This window comes from Hemitrygon akajei, unplaced genomic scaffold (assembly GCF_048418815.1).
Source record: "Hemitrygon akajei unplaced genomic scaffold, sHemAka1.3 Scf000064, whole genome shotgun sequence".
Classification (NCBI taxonomy): Eukaryota; Metazoa; Chordata; class Chondrichthyes; order Myliobatiformes; family Dasyatidae; genus Hemitrygon; species Hemitrygon akajei.
In genome coordinates this window covers 2,731,046-2,757,495 of record NW_027331950.1, presented here as the reverse complement: position 1 = coordinate 2,757,495, position 26,450 = coordinate 2,731,046, and the positions used below count along the sequence as shown (strand labels likewise).

The following is a 26,450-nucleotide window of genomic DNA, read 5'->3' as shown; positions in this document are numbered from 1 at the left end:
CCCATCTGGGTCATCTGGGTCATCTCGATCAAATCTGGTCCATCTGGGTCATCTGTGTCACATCTGGCCCATCTGGCTCATCTGGGTCACATCTCGTCCATCTGGGTCATCTGGGTCATCTGGATCAAATCTGGTCCATCTGGGTCATCTGTGTCACATCTGGCCCATCTGGCTCATCTGGGTCACATCTAGTCCATCTGGGTCATCTGGGTCATCTGGGTCACATCTGGCCCATTTGTGTCATCTGGCCCATCTGGGTCATCTGGGTCACATCTGGCCCATCTGGGTCATGTGGGCCATCTGGGTCACATCTGGCCCATCTGGGTCATGTGGGCCATCTGGGTCACATCTGGCCCATCTGGGTCACGTGGGCCATCTGGGTCACATCTGAGTCTGTTGAGACTTCAGTTTTCTGCAAAGGAACAAAAAGTTCCTGAATTAAACTAAATGAAGCAGTCTGGATCCTGATTTGCGCCCTGTGACCGGCCTCTCAATGAGCTTGTGGGAGACGCTAATGGGATGAACAGTGACATCGGCGGGTTGCAACAGTCGTAGATCGGCCCCACACAGAAGAACAACCTGAACCAGGCCTGAAATTGTTCGGCGAGTGGGGGATGGTGGGAAATACAGAAAGGAACCGCAGAGGCTGCGTTCAGCTTCTGATGATTGAAAACATTTTCTGGACGGACTGCTGTGTATTCCGTGATATTTCATTACAACCCCCGGGGAGGTGTTCTTTGTGAAATAAATTCCAAGCTGTGAACTTGATCTCCACTTTGCTCTGCGAGCTCCGCCCCGATGCTGTCTGGCGTGGAATGAAATCAGCTTAAATATTTCTCAGAACAAAAGGACCCTATTCCTCTGAACTCGGCCCAAATCCTTTAATGGCTTTCTGAAATCACTTCTCTCAATATTTCTAGTCGCAGAGAACTTGGGTGAAATTTGAGTAAGCTTGGTGAAAGGAGAAAGTAAGGAGGCAGGAGAGACTGTGGTTGCTCGGCGGATAGGTCGCCTCGGGACTGACCCTGCGCCAATTTAACCCGTTCCATGCCGGATGTTCTCCATTTCTCCATCTGAATCCGGTCTCCTCCAGACATTGAACCCCGGGTCGCGTACAATAAATCTGTTCCAAGATTTTCTCAGGATTTCTCGATTCAGGGGAATTCACTAACATTCATTTATTAACTCTATCATTGAGAGATTATTGTATTTCCATCTTACATATATAGTTGTATGCGTTTGGTTTAATTGCAGCAGAAAGTACGCTCCCTGTACCTGAACAAGTGAGGGGAGTTTCAGCTGAAACTCTATCCATTTCAGGCAGTCTTTCTTACACAGAAGGCGGATCTCAGATTCTCGCAGAACCCAGGCTGGATCAAATTCATAGCCTGGGACTCGCTGAGCCAAACAGAGAAACTCCACCCCACTGGTTGCGGTGAAAGAAAACGATTTCCATGGAAATCCGGACAGAAAGGTTAACGCAGCCTGTTTGTTTCCTCTTTAGGGTTGCTACATGATCCCACTCCCGCCTCCTCCCGCTGTCAGACCCGTCCTGAGCCAGTGAGAGTTAGTGTGACCCGGACCGCGGCCGTCCAGCTCTACCCCGGCTCACCCGGCCCTGTCAATCTGATGAGCGACGGACACATCACAGCCGAGTGGCCTCGGGAGCAGCAGCTCCGACTCAACTCTCCGTACAGGGTGAGAACACCGGTGCAGGAACATTGTCGGTCACCCGGGTAGTCAGACTGATTTCCCCGGACCACACTGAAAACTGTCCGGTTACAACATCAGAGGTAAGTGTTGTCTATGATTCTGTACCAGTATTCAGCATTTACAGCGAGGCTCCGCTTCGGTCGGGATCGGGAGTGAATTTAGTGGGAGGAGGGAGTCCTGACGTGTTCATGTTAACGAGTCAGTTATTGTCCAAATGGATTCAGACAAACGAGGTCTTTGCCGTCAACCACAAATACTCTCCAGGGTTGTCTCTAACCAGTGCGAGCAGAAAGCATCTTTTACCCCGGTAGTGACATGCGAAATATCTCACCCGGCACCGATCTCTCTGAAACAAGAGAAGATCAGCAGATGCTGGAAATCCGAGAAGCAGACACAGAATGCCAAAAGAAGTCTGCAAACAGGGCAGCATCTATGGAAAAATAAAGTGCAGTCTCCTTGGAGTCTACAGGTAATGTTCTTTACATCGCGCCATGTAGCAGAAAGGTTTAAATAACATATTAAACTTCCTTCACATTTGAACACCAGTGTCTTGTCGAACCGGTCTGGATTTGATTTCAGCAGAACGGCCGCTCCCTGTTCAGAAGAATGTGCAAGGACAGTGCACGGACACAGAGACCCTGAACACCGTTTCTCACAGAACAACGAGCCGTGCCTTCCAAATCAGTCAATCGTTTGGCTCCTTCCCCTTTCCATTCCAGTCCTGATGAAGGGACTCGGTCCACAACATTGACTGTCCATGGATGCTTCCTGACCTGCTGAGTTCCTCCAGCATTGTGTGTTGCCATGGTTATGAGAGATCCACGTAGGACAGTGAGAGGGGCAACTTGTAAGACACGGCACACAGTATCCACGTTGCCATAATATTCTTGGGGAATTAAGGTGAGAATAATTCAGCTTCCGATGTTTTTTCCTATACTCATTCTACATGAAATGTTCCTTTGATTTCTCTAATTTTCTTCAACAGATCTCTTGTTTTTTTTTCCAATTTTGTTGGTTTCTTCAGCTTCAATGCAACGCTTCGTTAAGAGAGTTTCCTTATATGTTCTTGCTATCTTCTTGAACTTTGTCTACAGTTGGAAGAATTTGTTCCAATCTCCATTTACTCCCTGGAATGTAGGAGAGTGAGCAATGACCTTACAAAAGTGTTTTAAATTATCAAGGGCAGAGTAAAGGTCGCACTCTGTTTTATTTGTGTAATTTCAGGTCATTGCCAGCAGGCGGGGCTTTCTTCCACCCGGACGGCAAACAAGAGGATGACACTCAACCAAAGTCAGAATGGACACAGGTATGTTCATTGGGCTCATTGTCATTAAAGCTCTGTCCTTCTGGTACACGTGAGGTCAAATCACCAATAGTTCAGAGGAATAAACTTCATCGATTAAGGGGCAGAGAGAAAGTACCATCAAGCGGGGTCATTGATCTGACTGATAAAGCGACCTTGGGCACTGGAACAATTCACTAGCTCCAGCGCAGGTATCTAACAAGGAGATGGTCGAATCACTCCGCTACCATGAGGGTGTGGGCGGAACTCAGACAGGAATACAGCAGCGAGCAAGGTAACAGTCCAGGGAACAGACAGAATTTCTGTCAGTATTTGGTACATCCTGATGTGAGATATGCCTTCAACAGCCAGTGGTTGAAACAAATGTTGCTTTCTCTTTTGGAAGGGCAATGGTGAGTTCTCCCCGGATTTTCGGGTTGTTGCACAATGGAGGTGAGGATAGTTTCCCGGTGTCTGTTTCTGTGACCGAAATTTTAAATAGGGAATCAGGGGTGGGTGGTGGTGGCTACTGAAATGACATTGGCGAACAGGATTAAAGAAAAACAAAATGATAAGCAGAGAGGGCAGCGTACAAAATCTGGAGGAACTCAGCAGGTCAGGTAGTATTGTAGAAAGAAATTAACTATCGACGTTTCGGTTAGAGGCATCTTAATCGGAGAATTTGTTCATTGATTTCAGAGATGTCTTGGGCACATAAGAAAGAGTCAGGACTGGTGAAGCATTATTCTGGCTGAAGGTCTGTGACCAGTAGAGTCCGCAAGGTTCACTGTTTCACCATGCGCCGTGTGTGATGTAAATAAATCAATAATGAACTATGATGCAAAACTCCATGAGTGGAATGATTCGTCGATTTACAGAGTTGGCGGAGTTCACTAAATTTGGGACTGTTGTCAAAGTGTTGGTTCCAATTACAAACACTGTAGAAATATGAACAGAGAATCACCAGGTACAGGTAATTAGGGCAAATGTGAGAAGTTGCACTTTGGGAGGTCAAGTTCGCAACGATGTGCACGGTGAATGCGGGAAGCGTTAATAAGATTGATGTACGGACGGGTCTTGTGATGGATATACGCAGCTCCCTGAAAGTGGCAACACAGTTGGTAGTGTGCCAACGATAAGTTGAGGTATTTGTTACAGATGGGCAATAACTGGATGAACTTTGGTTAAGAGACATTTTCAGTTTTGTGCACAAATCTGGTAACCACATCACGAGAATGATATGAGTGTGTGGACAGGGTGCAGACGAGTTTCACCACAAATCCCAGAGGGAATATGCTTATGGTTAGAGGGTAAAGTTTAAGGGGGCTTTAGGATGCATGTTCTCCACAGAGAGTAATCAATGTCTGGAATGTGCTGCCGAGGGAGGGACTGGAAACAGATACCCAGCAGCATCTGAGAGGGCGGGAACAGACGGACATTGGCCATGTTCCTGAAGATGGGATTGGTTTAAACGGCATCGTGTTGGCATACGCATGGTGCACTCTACTATTTTATGTTCTGTGACTGACTACAGATCTGACTCTGCAATCTCCGCCTTCCTGTCAAATTCTGAGGATCACCACCTGTTCCGGTTTGACGAGATTCTACACGGAGCGACTGGAGCAGGCGATTGAGGAGGGCGTGGAGGGAGTCGGCTTCATGTTAACACATGATCATCATTTCAATGAGCGGGAGTATCACGTAAGTGGAAGGAACATAGATTCAGTGTAGATTCTACTGAATCAATCACAGACCGACAGAACAGGCACAACGGCACCATTGGGCTATGACAATCCTGCAATGCTTGGGGTTAACATCAAGAAAAGAGTTTACATCTGCGGAAACACTGAACCTATATTCACCAATACAATCCTCTATCCAATTGTCGGAACACATTCATTTTTAGACGGGTTAGGATACAGACAATGATTGACAGGTGACTTTAGTAAAATGTCACTTGACGGATATTGCAAGTGGATACGGGACCACTTTACATCACTGTTTTTGGTATCAGATCAGGTTCCCAGTGTTCAACCTTAATGCCTATTCACCAATCTGTGTTCTCCTGATGACCCACGGGATTCCCACAAATCAAATATATAGTGAGCTATTTCTCATCTCATTTCTCGAGTCTACTTTCACCCTGATTTGCATTTGACCAGGCCACACTGATTATCGTCTCTCATTTGAACTACTGACCCTTTTTTGATCAATATCCGAACATGCCTCATGTTTCTGTTACCTTCTGTTTCTTGTGACTATTCCAATCTGAGTTTGTAATTACTACAGCATATACTGTTAACACCTGGAAGTGCAGCATTAGAATAGCTAACACCGAATTACAAATGGTCCTTGTGCTACTGGAGTGCATTCACCTAATGCCACCCAGATTGAATTTTAGTGAAGAGCCACGCACCATACTGAACACCACATTCCACGTGAGGCAGCTGACAATTTCAATCCAAACCTCTTAATCAACATTACCACCAGTTGGCTTTGGTCTGTCACACAGGCACAATAGTTCTGAATTTGCTGTCTGCTCCTCACTGCCAATTCCCAGCCGTAGGCTGACACTGTTCCCCATCTCCCTCTGATCCCGGCAGGGAAGTGTAAACCTGCTGGGGATCACCAGCAGTTACCCCAGGGAAAATCAACAGCGACCCTGCCATACTTTGACCTACCCATAGTCATCAAACTTTACAGTACAGCAACAGACTCTTCTGCTCATCTCGTCCACACCGACCTATTACCAGCTTATTGACATTGATCTGAACTCGGTCTGGAGACGCACATAACTCCCCCATTGAATGAACTTATCCAAACAGATTGTAAATGTTCAAATCGAATGTACATCGACTAATTCCGATGGCAGCACGTTCCACGCCCTCAGCAACCTCTGAGTGAAAAAATTCCCCTTCATATTCTGGAGAAAGTTAGGACTAGAACCAGAGTTGAGATTTTTGATTGGAGAAAGGCTAACTTTGAGGAGATGCGAAAGGATTCAGAAGAAGTGGATTGGGACGGTTTGTTTCATGGGAAGGATGTAAAAGAGAAATGGAGATCGTTTAAAGGTGAAATTTTGAGGGTACAGAATCTTTATGTTCCTTTTAGGTTGAAAGGCAAGATTCAACGTTTGAGAGACACATGGGATGTTGGAAACGGTTAGGAGAAACAGAGATATCTAGAATAAATATAGGCAGCATAGAGTAAATGAGGTTTTCGAGGAATATAAAGAATGTAGGAAGAATCTTAAGAAAGAAATTAGAAAAGCTAAAAGAAGATACGAGGGTGCTTTAGCAAGTAAGGTTAAAATAAATCCGAAGGGTTTCTACAGTTATATTAATAGCAAAAGGATAGTGTGGGACAAAATTGGTCCCTTAGAGAATCAGAGTGGACAACTATGTGTAGAACCAAAAGAGATGGGGGAGGTTTTGAACAATTTCTTTTCTTCGGTATTCACTAAGTAGATGGATATTGAATTGTGTAAGGTAAGGGAAACAAGAGGGAAGTTATGGAAACTATGACGATTAAAGAGGAGGAAGTACTGGCGCCTTTAAGGAATATAAAAGTAGATAAATCTCTGGGTCCTGACAGGATATTCACTAGCAGGGACTCTGACAGAAATATTTCAAATCTCATTAGAAACGGGGATGTTACCGGTGGATTGGCGTATTGCTCATGCGTTTCAATTGTTTTAAAAGAGTTCTTAGAGTAAACCGAGCAATTACAGGCCTGTCAGTTTGACGTCAGTGGAGGGTAAATTAATGTAAAGTATTCTTAGACAAGGCCTTTGACAAGGTTCCGCACGGAAGGATAGTTAGGAAGGTTCAATCGTTAGGTATTAATATTGAAGAGGTAAAATGGAATCAACAGTGGCTGGATGGGAGATGCCAGAAAGTAGTGGTGGATAACTGTTTGTCAGGTTGGAGGCCGGTGATTAGTGGTGTGCCTCAGGGATCTGTATTGTGTACAATGTTGTTTGTCATATACATTAATGATCTGAATGTTGGGGTGGTAAATTGGATTAGTAAGTATGCAGATGATACTAAGGTAGATGGCGTTGTGGCTAATGAAGTAGGTTTTCAAAGTTTGCAGAGAGATTTAGGCCAGTTAGAAGAGTAGTCTGTACGATGGCAGATGGAGTTTAATGCTGGTAAGTGTGAGGTGCTAGATTTTGGTAGGAATAATCCAAATTGGACATACATGGTTAATGGTAGGTCATTGAAGAATGGAGTAGAACAGAGTGATCTAGGAATAATGGTGCATAATGAAGGTGGAAACTCACGTGGATAGGATGGTGAAGAAAGCTTTTGGTATGTTGGCCTTTATAAATCAGAACATTGAGTATAGGAGTTGGGATGTAATTTTAAAATTGTACAAGGCCACATTTGGAGTATTGTGTACAGTTCTGGTCACCTAATTATAGGACAGATGTCAACAAAATATGAGAGAGTACAGAGAAGATTTACCTTAATGTTACCTGGGTTTCAGCACCTTAGTTACAGGGAAAAGCTGAACAAATTAGGTCTTTATTCTTTGGAGCGTACAAGGTTGAGGGGGAACTTGATAGACATATTTTAAATAATAAGGGGATAGATCGAGTTGACGCGGATAGGCTTTTTCCATTGAGAGCAGGGGAGATTCAAACAAGAGGACATGAGTTGTGAGATAGGGGCAAATGTTTAAGGGTAACACGAGGGGGAACTTCTTGACTCGGAGAATGGTAGCATGAAACGAGATTTCAGTAGAAGTGGTAGAGCAAGATCGGTATTGTCATTTAAAGTAAAATTGGATAGGTATATGGGCAGACAAGGAATGGAGGGTTATGGGCTGAGTGCGGGACAGTGAGACTAGGTGAGGGTAAGCTTTCGGCACGGACTAGAAGGGTCGAGATGTCCAGTTTCCGTGCTGCAATTGTTATATAGTTATTTTGCCTTTCATCTGTCATCGTTACCCCATGACCTCTAATTCCAGTCCCACCCAACCTCAGTTGTAAATGCCTTTTCGCACTTGCTCTGTCTATGCCTTTAATGAACTTGTATACCTCTATCACATCTCTCCTGGTTCTCCTACATTCCATGCAATAATTTCCTAACCTATTTACACTTTCCCTCGATCGCAGATGCTCAAGTCCAGACAACAATCTTTAAATGTGTTCTGCACACGTTCAATTTTATTGATATCCTTTCGAGAGGTAGGTGCACAAATTGCTTCAAATTAGCCTGTGCTACATCAATTTCGACATGATATCCCAACTTCTGTATTCAATATTTTGATTTATGAAGACCCATGTCCTAAAGGCTTTACAACGCCATCTAACTTCGACAACACTTTCAAGAGATTTTTCATCTGAATTCCCAGACACTTCAGTTTCACCGCACTGTTCAATGTCCTACCTCTCAATGTCTTAGTGTTATCGTGGTTTATCCTCAAAAAGTACAACACCTCACACGTGTCTTCATTAAATTCTGTCTCCCAATCTACATTCCACAATTTCTAAACTGTTCAACGTCCCACTGCAATCTCTGACCACCTTTCTCGCTGTCACTGCCTTGGTGTCATCCAGATTTGCTGACCCAGTTTAGAACGTTATCATCCAGAGCGTTGATACATATGACAGGCAACAACAAGATCCCTGCCGCACACCTCTAGTCATAGAGTCAGAGAAGCAAGTCTCTGCTGCCACTCTTAGCTTCTCTCGTGAATCCAATATCTAAACTAGCATACTCTCATGTCATGAATGCCAAGCGACTTAAATCTTATTGACAAAGCTCCCATGATGGACTTTGTCAATGGCCTCGCCTGAAATCCCTGTAGACATCATCCACTAACTTGTTTTCATGACTTGCTTGTAAATTCCTCGAGAAGCTATAAGGTTGGTTAAATGGGATCTACTAGGCACAAATCCGTGTTGACTATCCCTAATCAATCCTTGCCCATCCAAATGCTCATATTCAGTCCCTTAGAGTACCTGCCGGTAACTTTCCCATCACTGGTGTCAGTCTCACCAGCCTGTAATTCCCTGGCTTATTCTTACAGACTTTCAAGTAGCAGAACAACATTACCTATCCTCCAATACTTCCGCATCAAACATTTAAAATATCTTTACTGAAGCACCTGCAATCTCTGTTTAGCCTCAAACGAGGGACAAAGCAAAGCCCCAGGGATGTATCTGCCCTAACCTGCTTGAAGACAGTAAATATCTCCTCCTCTGTAATCTGTATAGAGTCCGCGATCTCACTGCTGATTTGCCTCACTCTAACTACTCTATATGCCTGCTGACTAAATATAAATGCAAAAGATTAATTTAAAATCTTCCCCACTTTTTCTCATCTTCATGCATAAAGGCCCACTCTGAACTTCAAGAGGACCAATTTTGTTCTGAATATATTTGATGAAGAGTTTGGTATTCTCCTTTCCCTTGTCTGTTAGCGCAAACTCATGCCGTACTTTAGCCCTCTTGATTTCTTACTTTAGTAACTCTTGCATTTCTTTTACTCATCAAGTGCCTCATCTGATCCCTCGAACCTGTACTTATGATGCGCTCGGGGCCTCAATATCTCTCAAAAACCTAGGTTCCCAGAATATGTTACCCTTGCCTTTTATTCTGTCAGTAAGATTCAATCTGTACTTGTGGTCATTCATGCATTCAAACTTTGTACTCTCAAAATATCAGTTTTGGAAGCCTCACACCTACCAAACACATCTGATACCAGAAAACAACCAGTCCCAATCCCTTTCGTCAGATCCCTTCCGATGCTACTGAAGTTGACCTTTCTCCAATTTGGATTCTTAACCCGAGGGGCAGACACATCCTTGCCCATAATGATCTTTAAACTAATGGCATTTTGATCAGCAGATCCCTGCACACATGCTTGTCGCCTGCCGTATCTTGTACCCTGATAGAATTCCAGTATGTGCTGTTTACAGGCACGACGGCAATGTATTGATTATGGAAACTTCCCTGGACATATTTGACATACACAATCCCATCGGGCCCTTTAAAATGTGGATGTCACAGCCAATAAATGGACAGTTAACAGTACCTACCATCAGAAGCCGATGTTTCTTGCAACTGTCTGTAATCCTTCTGAAAATTTGATCCTCTAAGTCCCAGTAACTATTGGGTGATGCACTATGTCATCCCATTAACCTGGTTGTTCCTCTCTTATTGCTCAGTTTCACCCATGTAGGCTCAATAGATGAGCTCTCCAGTCTGTCCAGTCTGAGCAATGCAGTGATATTTTCCCTTAAGCGACCGCTCCTTCTGTAATCCGGCCCGGTCTGTTGAATCATGTCTAACGCTACAGAACCCTGGAATGCTGAAAAGCCAGTCCTCACCAAGTCCAACCGAATCACATCAATAGTCGCCATCCTGTAATTCAATGTGCTGATCCATGCGTGAAGCTCATCTTCCTTTCCTACAACACTCTTTAGATTGAAATAGTACGGATTTCGGAAAAAAAATAGCTTCACGATGCTCATCCTTTAGCTTCGTGACTTTCCCACACAACCGCTGCATTATCCACTCCGGTTCTTCGTTCCCCTGCTCATGTTTAACGCATCCCCACTCCCTATGCAGCGCTAACAAACCTTCCCCCATGGGAACCAGTCCCCCTCCAATTCGAGTGCAAAACCATCACGTCTGTCCAAGTCCCAAATTCCTTGGAAGGGAGCCCGATCATCCCAACATCTGAAGCACTCAGTCATGCACCATCTCATCAGCCACACGTTAGACTGTATTATCGTCCTACCTCAGGCCTCACTAGTACCTGGTGCGGATAGCAATCTTGAGCACACAACCCTGGGGGTCCTGCCCTTTGGCTTAGCATCCATGAACTCACATTGCAGGAGCTCCTCACTCTTCCTGCTCTTACGTCATCCGGCGAATCACCTTGCCGTTAAGAAAGTTTCAGACTCGATGCGAGAGGTCCCCGAGCTTGACAACACACCATCCAGAAATCTTGTTGTCGGCAACAGAATCCCCAGTCTGTTTTCCTAACCGCAGAATTCCCCCTGTTAATGCAGCTCACTCTTCTCAGTCCTTCTGAGTCACAAAACCAAACTCAGTGCCAGAGGTATAATCGACATGGCTTTTCTCTTCTAGGTCATACCCGGAAACAGAAAATTTGTTCTGTTATAGAGGGGTTCTCTGCAGTGACATATTCTGATTTACCCCTCTTGACAGTCACCCACTTACCTGAGTCCTGCCCCTTGTGTATAGCTCCATCCCTGTACATCCTGTCAGTCAACCTCTCAGCCTCCTGAATGATCCCGGTTTCATCCAGCTCCAGCTCCAGTTCCTTAACACAGTCTGTAATAAGCTGCAGTCGGATGCACTTCTTCCAGTTGTACTTGTCAGGAACACTGGATTTCTCCTTGTCTTGCCACATCCTGTAGGAAGAACATTCCACTATCCTGCCTGGCAATCCCACTGTTCAAACAGTAAAAACGGGAGCTAAAATATTACCCAAATTCTAGCTAAAGCCTCACTGGACCGTCTCTGACACGAAGCCTCAATTCAACACACTATCTCTGGCTCACTCACCCTATGTCTGCTCCGCTTAAACATTGCTAAGTGATAATTACTGCACAATCTGTGGCTCAGAATGTCCGGACTGACACCTCTCGCTTCTTTAAATTCTTTCTCCCGCTATGAACACTTCAATGACTGTTAGCGATCGGTGTCGAGCAGAAAGTGCTGGGACAGTCCATGCTCAGGGTAGATTTGTACCCATCCCTCCGCTCCTCAATATATTCCCCATTGTTCATTACAGAGCGTGACTGAGCTCGCGGAGAAGGGAAACCGAGCGGGCGCTTCCAAACTCCTCCTGGATCTGGTGATGGAGAAGGGCACCGGAGCCCGGAGGGTGATGTGGGAATCCTTTGTGAAACTACATCATCATTTACCGAAGCTGAGCAGAATATTGAATGAAATACGGGAACGTGGTACGGTGAACAATACACTATGTGTTACAGATGTAAATGCTAATGAATTTACAGTATTACAAAGAACAGACTTCATGCAGGTTAATCTATTTGGACAGGTGACGGCCAGTTCGCCCACATGGACACTGAGCGGGGTTTATCTGAAGTGCCCACGCGTCTGAAAGGTAAGCGAAGGAACGGAGATCTCAAAGTCTTTCTTTCACTCTGAGAGTCTGAATATATCTTTAGTGATATGATTAGAGACTGTCTAAACATGGGAGACATTTTTGTTGCAGTGGCTGGAGGACATGTAACCATCTGTAATTTTCAGAACACTTTGTACCGTCCGGGTCCTCGGCTGTGCACCTGGAGACATCTATGAAATTTAACCCCATACTCAACCCCATACACCTGCCTTCTCAATATATCTTTTGATGCCCTGACCAATCAAGACCTTCTGCCATAAATATACCCATGGACACGGCCTCCACTGCAGTCTGTGGCACAGCATTCCAGCATTCACTACTCCTTGGCAACAATAATCCTCCTTACCTGTCGTAAAGGCTTGCCTCTCAATTTTGATGTTGTGCCTTTCAGTTCTGGATACGCCCACCACAGAAAACATCCTGTCCATATCCACGCTATCTGGCTTTTTCAACATTCAGTTGGTTTCAAAGAGAATCCCAACCACCACCCCCCACCCCCGCATTCCGCTAAATTCCAGTGATTACAGGCCCAAAGTTGCCAAGACGCCCCTCATATGTTAACCCCCCTCCCCCATTCCCAGAATCATCATCGTGAATCTCCTCTGGACTCTCTGCAATGACAGCACATCCAGTTTGAGATATGGGTTCCACCATTATTGACAATACTCCAGGTGTGGCCTGACTACAGTCTTATAAAGGCTCAGCATTATCTCCTTGTTTTTATATTCGATTCCCTTTGAAATAAATGCCAACATTGCATTTGCCTACTTTGCTACAGACTCGACCTGTAAATGAACCTTCTGTGAATCTTGCTGGAGGACTCCTAAGTTCCTCTGCACCTCTGGTGTTTGGCCCTTCCTCCCATTGAGATAATGGTCCGCACTATTGTTCCTTTAACCAAAATGCATTTTCATACATTTCCCAACACTCTATTTCATCTGCTACTTTTTTGCCCATTCTTCCAATTTGTCTTCTTTCTGGTACAATCGCATTGCTTCCTCAGCACTACCTATCCCTCCACCTATCTTTATATCATCTGCAAACTTTGCCACAAAGGCATCAATTCCGTTATCTAAATCATTGATCAAACAATGTGAAAAACTGCGGTCCCAATACTGACCCTGAAGAACACCACTGGTCACAGGCAACAAACCAGAAAAGGCCCCTTTTCTTCCCACTCGCAGTATCCTGTCTGTCAGCCATTCCTCTATCCATGCCAGTATCTTTCCTGTAAAGCAATAGGACTTTATCCTGTTCAGCAGTCTCATATGTGGCACCTTATAAAATGCCTTCTAAAAATCCAAGTAAATGGCACCCACTGACTCTCCTTTGTTCACCATTCCTGTTATTTCCTCGAAGAACCGATTTACCAGGCATGATTTCCCTTTACAGAAACCGTCCTGACTTTGACTTATCTTGTCATTAGTCTCTAGGTACCTCGAAACCTCAACCTTAATAAGAGATTCCAACATTTTCCCAACCATCGAGGTTTGGTTAACTGGCCTATAATGTCCCTTCTTTTGCCTTCCACTCTTGTTAAAGACTGGAGTGATATTTGCAATCCTCCAGTCCTCCGGGACCATGTCAGAATTAAGTGAATTTTGAAAGATCATGACCAATGCATCGGTTATCTCTCCAGAAACCGCTCTCAGGTCTCTGGCACGTAATCCATCATGCCCTGGTGACTTATCCAACTTAAGACCTTTTCGTATGCCGAGTACTTTTTCTTTTGTAATAGCAATGACACTCAATGCTACTGCCTGCTACTTAAGGACCACTGCACACTGCTAACGTCTTCCATAGTGAAGACATATGCAAAGTACCCATTAAGTTTATCTGAAATTTCTTTGTCCCCAATTACTATCTCACCAACATCGTTTCTAATGGTTCAATATGAACTCTCAACTCACTTTTACTCTTTATATTACTGAGAAAATGTTTATTATCCTGCTTTATATTATTGGCTTGCTTGCCCTCATGTATCATCTTTTCCCTTCCTATAGCTTGTTAAGTTGCCTTGTGTTAGATTTTAAAACGTTTACTTTCATCCAAATTTCCCTCACTTTTGAAACCTTATATATGCCCTTTCCTTGGCTTTATGCAGTCTTTAACTTTCTTTGTCAATCACCGTTTCCTACCCCTGCCGCTTAAGAACGTCTTCGTCTGTGGACCCTATCTATGCTGCACCTTGTGAACTATTCCCAGAATCTTCAGCCATCTATGTTCTGCCGTTATTCCAGCTAGTATCCTTTCTAATCCACCTGGCAGAGCTCCTCTCTCATGTCTCTGTAATTCGCTTTATAGCATTGCGCTACTGATATATGTAAGCTATGCTTCTCACTCTCAAATTGCTGTTTGAATTCCATCATTTTGTTATCACTGCCTCCTAAGGTTCCTTTGCATTAAGCTACCTATTAACATCTTGGTTATTACACAACACCCAATCTAAGATAGCTTTTTCCTGAGTAGTCGCAAGCACAAGATACTCTGCAAAGCTATCACGCTGGTATTCAATAAATTCCCTCTCTTGCGAGCCAACACTTTAAATATGCTTGATTTTCCTATTCCCCTTGCATATTGAAGTCCTCCATTACAATAGTGTCATTACCATTATTACATGCCTCTTCCAGCTCCTTTTTCAATCTCAACCCCTCCTCTTGGCTACTATTGTGAGGCCTATATATAATTCTCATCATGTTTATTTTCAACTTTGCAATTTCACATCTTCACCCACAAAGATTAAACAAGGATTAAACCCCATATCACGTCTTTCTAAAGATGTAATTCCATCACGAATCAACAGAGCCACACTACCGCCTGAGTCGCCCTGCCTGTCCTTCGATACAAAGTATGTCCTGTGGTCTTGAGGTCCCAACTATGGCCACGACTCAGTGACGCCCACAAAATCAAAGCGCCCAATATATAATTGCACCAAGGGTTCGTCCGCCTTGGTCCGAATGCTACGCGCATTAAATACAACGCATTCAGTTCTGCATCTGCGCCCTTTTGAATTTTACCTGTGTGGTGCATTTCAACACTTCGATCTGTCTGCATTTCAACCCAATCATGAGCTTCTCCTTCCTTACATTCATGTTACACCTATCATCTACTCTTAAGCTTCTTGGCGCACCCTCAGCTCTATCATCCTGGTTCCCACACCGCTGCCATGTTAAAACACTCCCAACAGCTCCAGTAAATCTGTCCGCAGTAATATTGGTCCCCCTCGTATTCGTGCAACCCATCCATTTTGGACAGGGCACGCCTTTCCCAGAGGTTTTCCTAATTATCCAAAAGCCTGAATCACTGCCCCCCGCTGCAATTCTTCAGCCGCGCATTTATCTGCCGCCTCATTCTATTCCTACGTTCACTATCGTGTGAAACAGACAACAATCCCGAGATTACGATGAGTTCCAGCTTCTCAGCTTCCTTCACGACCACCTCCTCTTTTTTCTTCCAGTGTCATTGATACCAATATGCGCCATGACCGCTGGCTGCGCACCCTCTCTTTTCAGCATATTGTGGACGTGCCCAGAAACATTTCGGATCCTGGCCCCTGGGAGACAAAGTGCCATCTGTGTCCCTTTTAATGTCCACAGAATCGCCTACCTGTCCCTCTGACTATAGAGTCCCCTATTACTGCTGCCATCCTTTTCAGTTCCTACTGTACTGGGAAACATCAGGGAATTCCCTGAATTCATGTACAAGTTCCCTGGAGCAGAGGAGACTGTAGAGGTGTGGTAGGTGTGTATAGCCTGCGTTCATGTACCAGCTCCTCGGAGAATAAGAGACTATAGAGTAGAGCGGGGTGTGTTACATCGCGACTGGTTCAGCCTGGAAAATGAAACAAAAATAATGTTCCTTTTCTGTGGGTCAGTACTGACTGTTTAAACTTAAATGATTGTCAAAAGTATCGGGTCCATTATGAAACATAGAAACATTGAAAACCTGCAGAACAATACAGGCCTTTCGGCCCACAGATCTATGTCGAAAATGTCCCCACCTGAGAAAGTACCTAGGGTTACCCATAGTCCTCTATTTCTCTGAGCTCTATTTACCTGTCCAGGTTCTCTTAACAGACCTTATCATATCCACCTCCACCACCATCGCCGACAGCCTATTCCACGCACTCACCACTCTCCGTGTAATAAAGTTAACCCTGACATCTCCTCTGTACCTACATCCAATCACCGTAAAACTGTGCCCTCTCATGCTAGCAATTTCAGCCCTGGGAAAAAAGCCTCTGACTCTCTACGTGATCAGTGCCTCTCATCACCTTATACACCTCTATCAGATCACCTCACATCCTCTGTCACTCCAAGCAGAAAAGGCCGAGTTCACACAACCTATTCTCATAAGGCATGCTCCCTGGTCCAGGCAACATCCTCGTAAATCTCCCCTGCACCCTTTCTATGTGTTCAACATCCTTCCTGCAGTGACGCGGCCAGAATTGAGCAAGGCATTGCAAATGAAGACTGACCATGTTCCTGTATATCTGCAGCATTACCTCTCGGCTCCTAAACTCAGTTCCACGGTGTTCGAAAGCCAATGCACCGCATGCTTTCTTAAACACAGAGTCAACCTGCGCAGCAGCTTTGAGTGTCTTAAGAATTTAGTCGCCACACTGCCAAGAGTCTTTCCATTAATGCTATATTCTGCCATCATATTTGACCTACCAAAATGAACCTCTTCACACTTAACTGGATTGACCTCCATCTGCCACTTCTCAGCCCAGTTTTGCATCCTATTAATGTCCTGCTGTACCCTTTGACATCACTCCACAACATTGACAACACCTCCAACCTTTGTGTCATCAGCAAATCTATTAACACATAATGCACGGTGTGTTACACCGTGACACGCTCGGCTGCGAAATGAAAACTCTGTGGCTCAGTCCTGACAGCTTAAACCGAAAGGACTATCAGCAACATCAGATCCGTTATGAGAAAAAAATGAACTAAATTGTCCATTGCCCCCCTCCACTGTTACCCTCTGCAGTGTTGCACAGTTCAACAGAAGCTGAGCAGTGAATCCACCCGCTCCACACAACACTCTCCTCTCCAGAATCACGTGTGCACTTGGTGCTCGGTGGAACACCGGGGAATCAGGAGATTACAAACGGAGGGGCGAGTGGACGCTTTAATAGCGAAAGTAAATCAGATCAGAAATGTTTCTGTGCCATCAGTCATTTTCAGACACTCTGTCTCTGAGCTCCAAACAATCTCTTCAATAAGTTTTCTTTTTGAGGAAATACGCGATTGTTCCATGTTCATCAGATCAGGCATTGACAGCCTATTTCCTCAGATGTTCGACAGAAACGCATGGAGACTCTGCGGGAACAAACTGAAAAACTAAGAGTGAACACGATCCTGATGAGGGAGAAGGTGAAGGTTTTCAAGCTGGTTGATCGATACGCTGAGCTCACGGTCATTTCTACTGTTCGAGATCGGACACTGGTGGAACATGAACTGCTGTCAAGAGGCAGAGACAACGAGCAGTGGGGACAGAAACATCTCTGCAAAGACTTGGAGAAAATCCACATTGCTCATCTGTTTCAGAATCGTTACTCACATAGTTTTCGGGAAGAAATGAAAAGAACTTCAGGATGTTCGGCAGCAGTGGCCGGAGTCCCGGGGATCGGGAAAACAACAATGGTACAAAAGATTGTTTATGACTGGTCCACAGGGAAAATATACGAACAATTCCATTTTGTATTCTTTTTCAAATTCCGAGATTTAAACTCCATTAATTGTAGAATAAATCTGAGGGAATTGATTCTGGATCAATATCCTTACTTTGGGAATGTACTGAGAGAGGTGTGGAAGAACCCAGAGGGTTTACTGTTTATTTGTGATGGTTTTTGATGAATTCAAACACAGACTCGATTTTGCTGACAGTCGGAGGGACACAGAACCCAAGCACCAGTGCCCAGATCCCGAGTGGTGGTGTGAAGTGTCGGACATTGTGTACAGTTTAATCCAACACAAGCTGCTCCCAGGGTGTTCAGTTCTGGTGACCACCCGCCCTACTGCGTTACATTTATTGGAAAAGTCAGAGATCAGCATCTGGGCTGAAATCCTGGGATTTGTTGGTGAGGAACGGAAGGAATATTTCATGAGATATTTTGATGATCAGACGGTGGCAGAAGCTGTTTTCAAATACGTGAAGGAGAACGAGATCCTGTACACCATGAGCTACAACCCCTCCTACTGTTGGATCCTCGCTCTGGCACTGGGCCCCTTCTTCACACAAAGAGTCAGGGACCCGCAGCGAGTTCCCAAGACCATCAGCTAACTCTATTCCTACTATATCTACAACATCCTGAAAAACCACGGCCGTGAAATTGAGAACCCCCGTGAAGTGTTACTCAGGGTTGGCCAGATGGCCTTCAGAGGAGTGTCCGAGAAGAAGATTGTGTTTACGGGTGAAGATTTGATCAACTACAATCTGCAGCCTTCCCAGTTCCTGTCCATGTTCCTGATGGAGCTTTTGGAGAGAGAAGATTCTGCCCGGAGCGTGGTGTACACATTCCCACACCTCACCATCCAAGAGTTTGTAGCTGCAGTCGCACAATTCCTGACTCTACATCCCGGCGATATCCTGAAATTCCTCACTGAAGCCCACAACACGACAGATGGGCGATTTCAGGTATTTCTGCGTTTTGTTGCTGGGTTCTCCTCCCCAATGACAGCTCGGGGCCTGGAGGAGTTTCTGGGTCCATTTCTTCATCAAACAACCTGCCGGGTGATTGACTGGGTGAAGGAGGAGGTTAAACGCCAGATTGGAAACGCGAAGAACGAAGCTGGTAAAAGGAGCCTCCTGAACACCTTGCACTTCCTGTTTGAGTCTCAGAATCGTGGACTGGCTCAGGCTACACTGGGATCTGTGGAAAATCTTTCATTCAGTGAAATGTCACTGACCCCGATTGACTGCGCGGTCCTGTCCCATGTCATCGGATTCTGTGATACAATAATAAACCTCGATCTGGCTGGCAGCCACATTCAGTGTGAAGGAATCCAGCGGCTGGGACCCGGGCTGCACAAGTGCCAGGATTTGAGGTAACTTGATTTATCGCTCACTCTGAACTGTGAAACTTCCATTGTGATTTTGGCAAAGTTGTAGTAAATCCGATTGTGAAGAATTGTGTAAAATGACCAGGGGATCGGTCCGTATTTCCCCAAGGATGAGAGGTTTCTGTGTTTCGTTGTTAAGGGGTGTGGAGACTTTAGATTAGTAAACAATGGCCATTTGTTTAATGGTAGTAAATCACGGGAATGGCCGTGACTGCAGCAGGTTGGTCAGAGTTTCACACACCCTTCCCAGTGAAGGACAAGAGATCGTCAGCGGACTGTCCCTATGAGAAGGACATAATTATCATTATGAAATTGTCCTTCACTGCCCTTCCCCGCGTGTGACTGTCACCATCAGTCCACCTGTGTGACTGTGCTCAGTACCAAATACCCAGACCCCATGGGTGCATCTGTTCTCCCGTTTGTGGGCCTCAGTTCAGATCCACCCCTCCCGTGCAATCCCTCGTCTTGTTGGAATTTCTTTTCCCATCAGTATCCTCCTATGGGATCTCTCTTTCCCATCCCTCTTCCTCTTGTGGGATCTCTTCTCCTTCCTCATGTGGGACCACACCTCTTTCCTATTCTGGGATCTCTCTTCTTTCCTCATGTGGGATCTCTCCTCTTTCCTCTGTGGGACCTCTCCTCCAGCCTCCTCTGTGATCTCTCTTCCTCAATCACCATCCTCTTGCAGGTTCTCTCTTCCTCTCCCTTTTCCTCAGGTGGGTTCGCTTCCACCATCTCCCATCGACACTTTCCCATTAACAAATCTTCCTCACTGTGGGACTTTCCCCCATCCTTCAACCCCGTCCCTCCCGACCCTCCCACGTCTGGAACACGTTTCTAACTATTGGTGAATGACACAGAATATGTGGAGTTTACAGGGTCACGCTGACAGACAAACTTACTGACATTCGGTAAATACCCTGGAGCTGGGCAGTGAGGAACATTGACGGTGATGGGAACTCCGACCGGTGATTTACTGACGGGTTTAATTTTTTCTGAAATATCTGAGTGAGAGAAATTCCCTCAGACACACGGGTTGAATCACTTTGTTCATCAATTTGTCTAGACTTGGGCGTAATGAACTGGGAGATTCTGGACTGAAACCGGTGTCGGCGGCACTAAAGAACCTGGAGTGTAAAATAGAGAAACTGCGGTAAGTACGGGACTGTGGGAGATTGTGTTTACAGTCGCTGGGTGTCTGACACTGAACACTAACGAGGTATGTAATTGTGTTACCGATAAACACTGGGGATTTGTACCGTCTCCTGTCTCGCTGTGTCCTTCACCCCGCTCTCTCTCATCTCCAGGCTGAGCCATGTCGGTGTCACAGATTCCGGTGCCAAGGAACTCACTTCCGCACTCAATACAAACCGATCACTTACGGAGCTGCTACTGAGTGAAAATGACCTGGGAGATTCAGGAATGAAACTGGTGTCTGCGGCTCTGAGGAATCCGGAGTGTAAAATACGGAAACTGGGGTAAGTGCCAGACTGTGGGAAATTGAGTTTACAGTCACTGGGTGTCCGACACTGAACAATAATGTGATCAGTAATTGTGTTACTAATAAACACTGGGGATCTGCACCGTCTCCTGTCTCTCTGTGTCCTTCATCCTCACTCTCTCTCTCATCTCCAGGCTGGAGAGAGTCGGTCTCACAGATTCTGGTGCCGAGGATCTCGCCTCCGCACTCAGAACAAACCCATCACTGACGGAGCTATACCTGGGTGATAATAAGCTGGGAGATACCGGAGTTAAACTGATGTCTGTGGGTTTGAGGAACCCGGAGTGTAAAATACAGAAACTGCGGTAAGTACCAGACTGGGGTATTGAGTTTACAATCACTGGGTGTCTGACACTGAACAATAATGTGATCAGTAATTGTGATACTAATAAACACTGGGGATCTGCACCGACTCCTTTGTCTCTGTGTCCGTCATCCTCACTCTCTCTCTCATCTCCAGGCTGGAGAGAGTCGGTCTCACAGAATCTGGTGCCGAGGATCTCGCCTCCGCTCTCAGTACAAACCCATCACTGACGGAGCTGCAACTGAGTGATAATGAACTGAGAGATTCAGGAGTGAAACTGGTGTCCACGACTCTGAGGAACCCTGGGTGTAAAATACAGAAACTGGTGTAAGTTCTAGACTGTGGGAGATTGTGTTTGCAGTCACTGAGTGTCTGACACTGAACATTAATGTGATCAGTAATTGTGTTACTGATAAAGACCGAGGATTTGCACCGTCTCCTGTCTCTCTGCGTCCTTCACCCTCGCTCTCTCTCATCTCCAGGCTGGACAATGTCGGTCTCACAGATTCTGGTATCGAGGATCTCGGCTCCGCTCTCAGTACAAATTCATCACTGACGGAGCTGGACCTAGGATGGAACTCTCTCACAGATCGATCTGTCCCCGGTCTCCGCCGCCTCATACTGACTCTCCCCAGACTGGTGTGGATTCGGTGAGTGTTTGTGTTAATGTTCGATGTGATAAAATAACAGCGGATCCGCGGGTTTTCTGGTGATATTTGTCTGTGAGTGTTGTTGAAACATTAACCTCAGTCTCCTGTAACTGATACTGTTGTGTAATCTGTTTATTTCATCTTTATTCCTCCATCTGTTTCAGGCTGGGTGGGAATCAGTTCAGTGAGACCGGGAGGAAGGAACTGAGATCTCTGCAGGAACCCAGACCCGGACTAAGAGTGTGGACCGCGTGAACCTCTGAATGTGTGAACATCCCCGCCCGCGAGATGAGGACACTTTGGCCGATTCTCCCCTCCCATTTAACTCCCCTTCCCCTTTAACTCCCCCCTCCCCTTTAACTCCCGCCCTTACCTTTCATGGCCGCGCACCAGTTTTAAATCCCAAAGGTTTTGACGGAATTGGCTCCCGGATCGCTTCTCTTATCGCGGAGCGCGAGACTGGAGGCAGTCGCGTAATTCCGCCTCCTGTCCAGCAGCGGCGCTGCTTTCGCCGGATATCTGCGTTCGAGACTCTCCACGTGAGATGGGGAATTACGCGAGGATGGTGGGTTTCAGTCTGGGACGCCATTGATGACATTAAGAAAACCCTCGACTTTATCTTTGAAGAGGTGAACACCCTGAAGTCTGATGTCGTGCGAATCAAAGGGCCTTGTATGGACCACGAAAAGGTAATTCAGACTTTGGAGCTGAGGCAGAGCATTATCGGAGAAGGTGGAATCTGAAATCCTCGATATTCCAGAGCAAACAGATGAAAATATTAAATATAAAGTAACTCAAATATGCGAAGCAGTAACTCCGGAGTCCAACGAGGAGATTCGACGACGCGTGGATGCTGTCCATCGTCTCGGTCGGATAAGAGGGAATAAGAATTCAAGGATAAGAATGGAGGAATTCAAGGGGGCGGGCGGTATATATTTGAGGCAGGGTTTAAGGGTCGGCCCAACATCAGATGCCTCGGTTGACCATTATTCGATTTTCAAACAGAACCACGAGCGATCTGGAATGGAAACAATCCAGAAAAATGAATACTTGCTCTGGCAGAGGCTGAGGTTCGCCGAGGACCTGACTGCAGCTGATAAGTTGGCCCGACAGAAGCTGTGGCCGCTGGGGGAGGCTACTGGAAAAGATGGGAAGCGTGCTTTGTTTGCTGGTGCTCGAGCTTTCATTGATGGGAAAGAGATCCGAGCAGAACGGTGACATGTTGTTGTGGCAACTGGTCTGCTATCTCTGCTAATATTCCAGTCTGGCCTTTGTTTATGTAGGACTGGGATAGATTTTTCTAACTTTTATTATTAGAAATTAAGAATTATTTTTTTCTGTGTATATATAGTCTGTCATGAGACTGTCTTTCTCACTTTTTTCTCTTTAATGCCAGGGGACTTAGTCACACTGTTAAAAGTAAGGCTTTATTCTTGTTCTTAAAGCAGAATCAACATGTGGATTTCTTCTTAATCCAAGAGTCACACTCTGTGACTGAAGACATTAAACTGTGGAAATCCCTGTGGGGGAACGATGTTTGTCTTTCACATGGTTCTGGACATTCTGCAGGGGTTCTTATTCTGATGTTTAACTCTAAAGGAGATGTTTTGCACTCTGAGGCGGACACAAATGGATATTTTTTGTTCGATTTGTTCAATATTGTGGTAACACTTCTCATATTTCTAATATTTATGGATATAATATTATAAATGATAATATAGATTACTTGAGATTTTGGGAAAAAACGTTTTGATTATTGGCTCTCTAAATTTCCTAACTTTTTTGTTATGGAAGGAAACTTTAATACGGTTTTAGATGAAAAAAAAAATTGACCGATGTTCCCCAAGGTAACACTCCACTTATAATAACTTTACTAGCTTTATTCAGAAGTTTAGTATTATAGATATTTGGAGAGAGCACTTTCTCGGAGTTAGAAATTATACCTGGGCTAATAACTCTATTATATGCATGTCTAGATTAGATTACTGGTTACTATCCATACCATAAGAAATAATAATGTCTCTTTATTTTTCCCTCACCTTTAACAGATCATAAAGCTACCTCTATACAAATTGCATTATCTTCAGCTGAATCCAACTTTAAATCTGATTGGGAACTAAATAATTCCATTTTGGGGCATGAAGTTGTCTCTTTGCACATTAAAAAGTTGGCAACCTCCTTTTTAAATAAAGTGATGGCAAAGATTAATTTCTCTACAAATTGGGAACATTTAAATCTGAATCTGCCAAATTTTAAAGAAAATGAAGTAGTCATTTAGTAAAGAAAAGAAAATTGGAAGAACAATTATCAATCTCAGAGACTTCAAATTTATGTGAATTGATTCAAGATATCCTTTCAGGGAGAGATGAGAGGAACCAGCTTTATTAAAGGATAAGTTATACCATTTCTATCTTAAAAAGGCAGAAAGTGCATATGTGAGATCTAGAAAGCAATGGCTGGAAGAGGGTGAATAACGGACAGCTTATTTCTGACGTTTAGAAAAGCAACGTGCCCAATTCAATTCCATTCATCGGCTTAATATTCATGGTGTGACCACAGAGTAATCTAATAAAAATAGTAAAATACGTTCTGCTCAAAATATTGTGAAGCATCTACTCTACATTTCATGAATGATATTAAAATTCTTAGGAACCTGTCCAATGATTAGAAAGTCTTGTGTGATGCTCTTATTACCTTGGGAGAGGTTAAGGCTGCCATTTCAAATTTAAAAATCAATAAGGTGCCGGGTGTGGACGGTCTGACTGCAGAATTTTGTAAGATGTTTTCTGACAGCTTAGCTCATTTTTTTACTAAAATTGCTTTTTTTTAGAGTACATTGGTAAAGGATTTCTTCCCACTTCTTTAACACATGGCCTTATTACTTTAATTCCCAACCCAATAAAAGATAAATTATTTGTCGATAATTGGCGTCCTATTTGCCTTCTCAATAGTGATTATAAAATTATGGCCCAAATCATTGCTAACAGAATGAACATAGTTTTACCATTTATTATTGACGAAACACAGTCAGGATTCATAAAGGGTCATCATATCTATTTCAAGATGATAGTTTTATACTGTTTTAGATTTTTGCTAAGCTTTTGATACTATTGAGCATCAGTTTATCTTCACTGCTCTTGGTAAATTTGGATTTGGTCCATTATTTTGTAAGGCGGGGTGGAATTATCCCGGGAGGGAATCTTTTTGCTCCCCTTGCTGAGGACGGTGCATTCAGCAGTCTGGCCGATATAATGATGTTAAATTGACAAATCCCTCGGCAGTGAGCCTGGGTCTACAGCGCTCTCGGACGCGGGCCTGAAGTGTGATTTTATAACCATCGGTTCCGCGATGCAGAGTGATGGTGAGAAACGGGAATGATTATTCAGACTGGCACTCGTTGTCGCCGGTCAGCTGATTGTGTGTGAATGTGAGTGAGTCGAGAGCAGCTTATTTATTCCCGCACGTCAGCAGCTCACACGTTGTTTAACTTACACTTGTCATGATGAATTCGATAAACCGCTGTAGCTTCCTGTCTTGGTGTCGGACTTTATTCTCATCAGAGCAGAAGCGATGACCTGGGGTTACTGCTGCCCTCCGCCCCCGGAGAACTACAATAATGGGTCTGAGCTCCTCACACTGACACAGTAGCGTCTCAGCCCCAGGCTGAGGGATGTCGGACTTGCGGAGTCTGGGTGCTCAGGATCTCATCTCCACTCTACCCCCATCGTGGCTAACTGCCCCTGCAGACAGCTAAAATAGACTGTTATGTCAGACGAGATTTCACTTATGTCCCAAGTACGATAGGGTTGGGGGATGGAATACCGGCGTTGGGCACAGGGTGAAGCTCCCTCTACATCATCCCATCACACACACTCCCGGGATCAGACACAGAATGAAGCTCCCTCCACACCGACCCATCACACACTCCCGGGGTCAGACACAGAATGAAGCTCCCTCCACACCGACCCATCAGACACTCCCGGGGTCAGACACAGAGTGAATCTCCCTCCACACCGACCCATCACACACTCCCGGGGTCAGTCACGGAGTAAAACTCTCTCCTCGCTGTCCGATCTCGTCCTCTCATACCCAGCCACGGAGAAGCGGTCTCTGTGGCGTGAGATGTATCAGCTAAGTTCAGTTTGAAAATGTAGCACAGGAACATCCTCCATCCCACACACGAGTTGAATCTACGTAGGGGTAGTCAGAGAGGTAGGAAGTGATACAGGGTGCACGGAGGTGGAGCGGGTGGGAGGGGGCACAAATGGGAATGGAAATGGTGGTGGATATTAGAACGCTAGCGGTTGACAATCGAATTTGACGTCTATCGTGGAGAAGTAGCCCAGGATGAAATCGAAGATGAGGATTATTTTGCAAAATGAGACCCAACCCTTGGCGTCCTGTCTCACCGACCGCAAACCTAACGGGACGCTGTCCCTTCCCATCCACTCACACTGGCCTCGCACTCAATCGACGGCCATTTTTCCGATTCATTCCTACCATCCGCACTCCCAATAGACGTCACCCCTTCCCATTCACTCCACCCATTCGCATTCCTAACGGGACGCACCACGACCCATTCGCTCCCATAATCCGAAAATTCCAACGGGACCCCACCGCTTCCCATTCACTCTCACCATCCATACTCTCAATAGACCCCAAGAGAGTGACGCTGTGACATGAAATAGTCACAGATTCGCTTAAAATGTCTGACGGGACAGTTTAGGGCTGGTGATACCTTGTTTAAAGTGGGCTTCGGGAATGGAGGGGGTGAGAGGCCGATTGAAAGCGGCCTT

At 45.1% G+C, this 26,450-nt stretch overlaps 1 protein-coding gene across 1 annotated transcript in view; it reads left to right on the top strand.

Moving 5' to 3' along the window:
- LOC140721921 (uncharacterized) overlaps positions 1-22,872 on the top strand; it is a 67,730-nt gene extending 44,858 nt beyond the window's left edge. The window contains exons 5-9 of the mRNA XM_073036745.1: positions 4,530-4,696; positions 11,773-11,944; positions 12,043-12,108; positions 22,048-22,343; positions 22,660-22,872. Of these exons, the coding sequence (XP_072892846.1) occupies positions 4,530-4,696; positions 11,773-11,944; positions 12,043-12,108; positions 22,048-22,343; positions 22,660-22,872 (914 nt within the window). The remainder of the gene's footprint in view (positions 1-4,529; positions 4,697-11,772; positions 11,945-12,042; positions 12,109-22,047; positions 22,344-22,659) is intronic.
- The last annotated feature ends 3,578 nt before the right edge of the window (positions 22,873-26,450 follow it).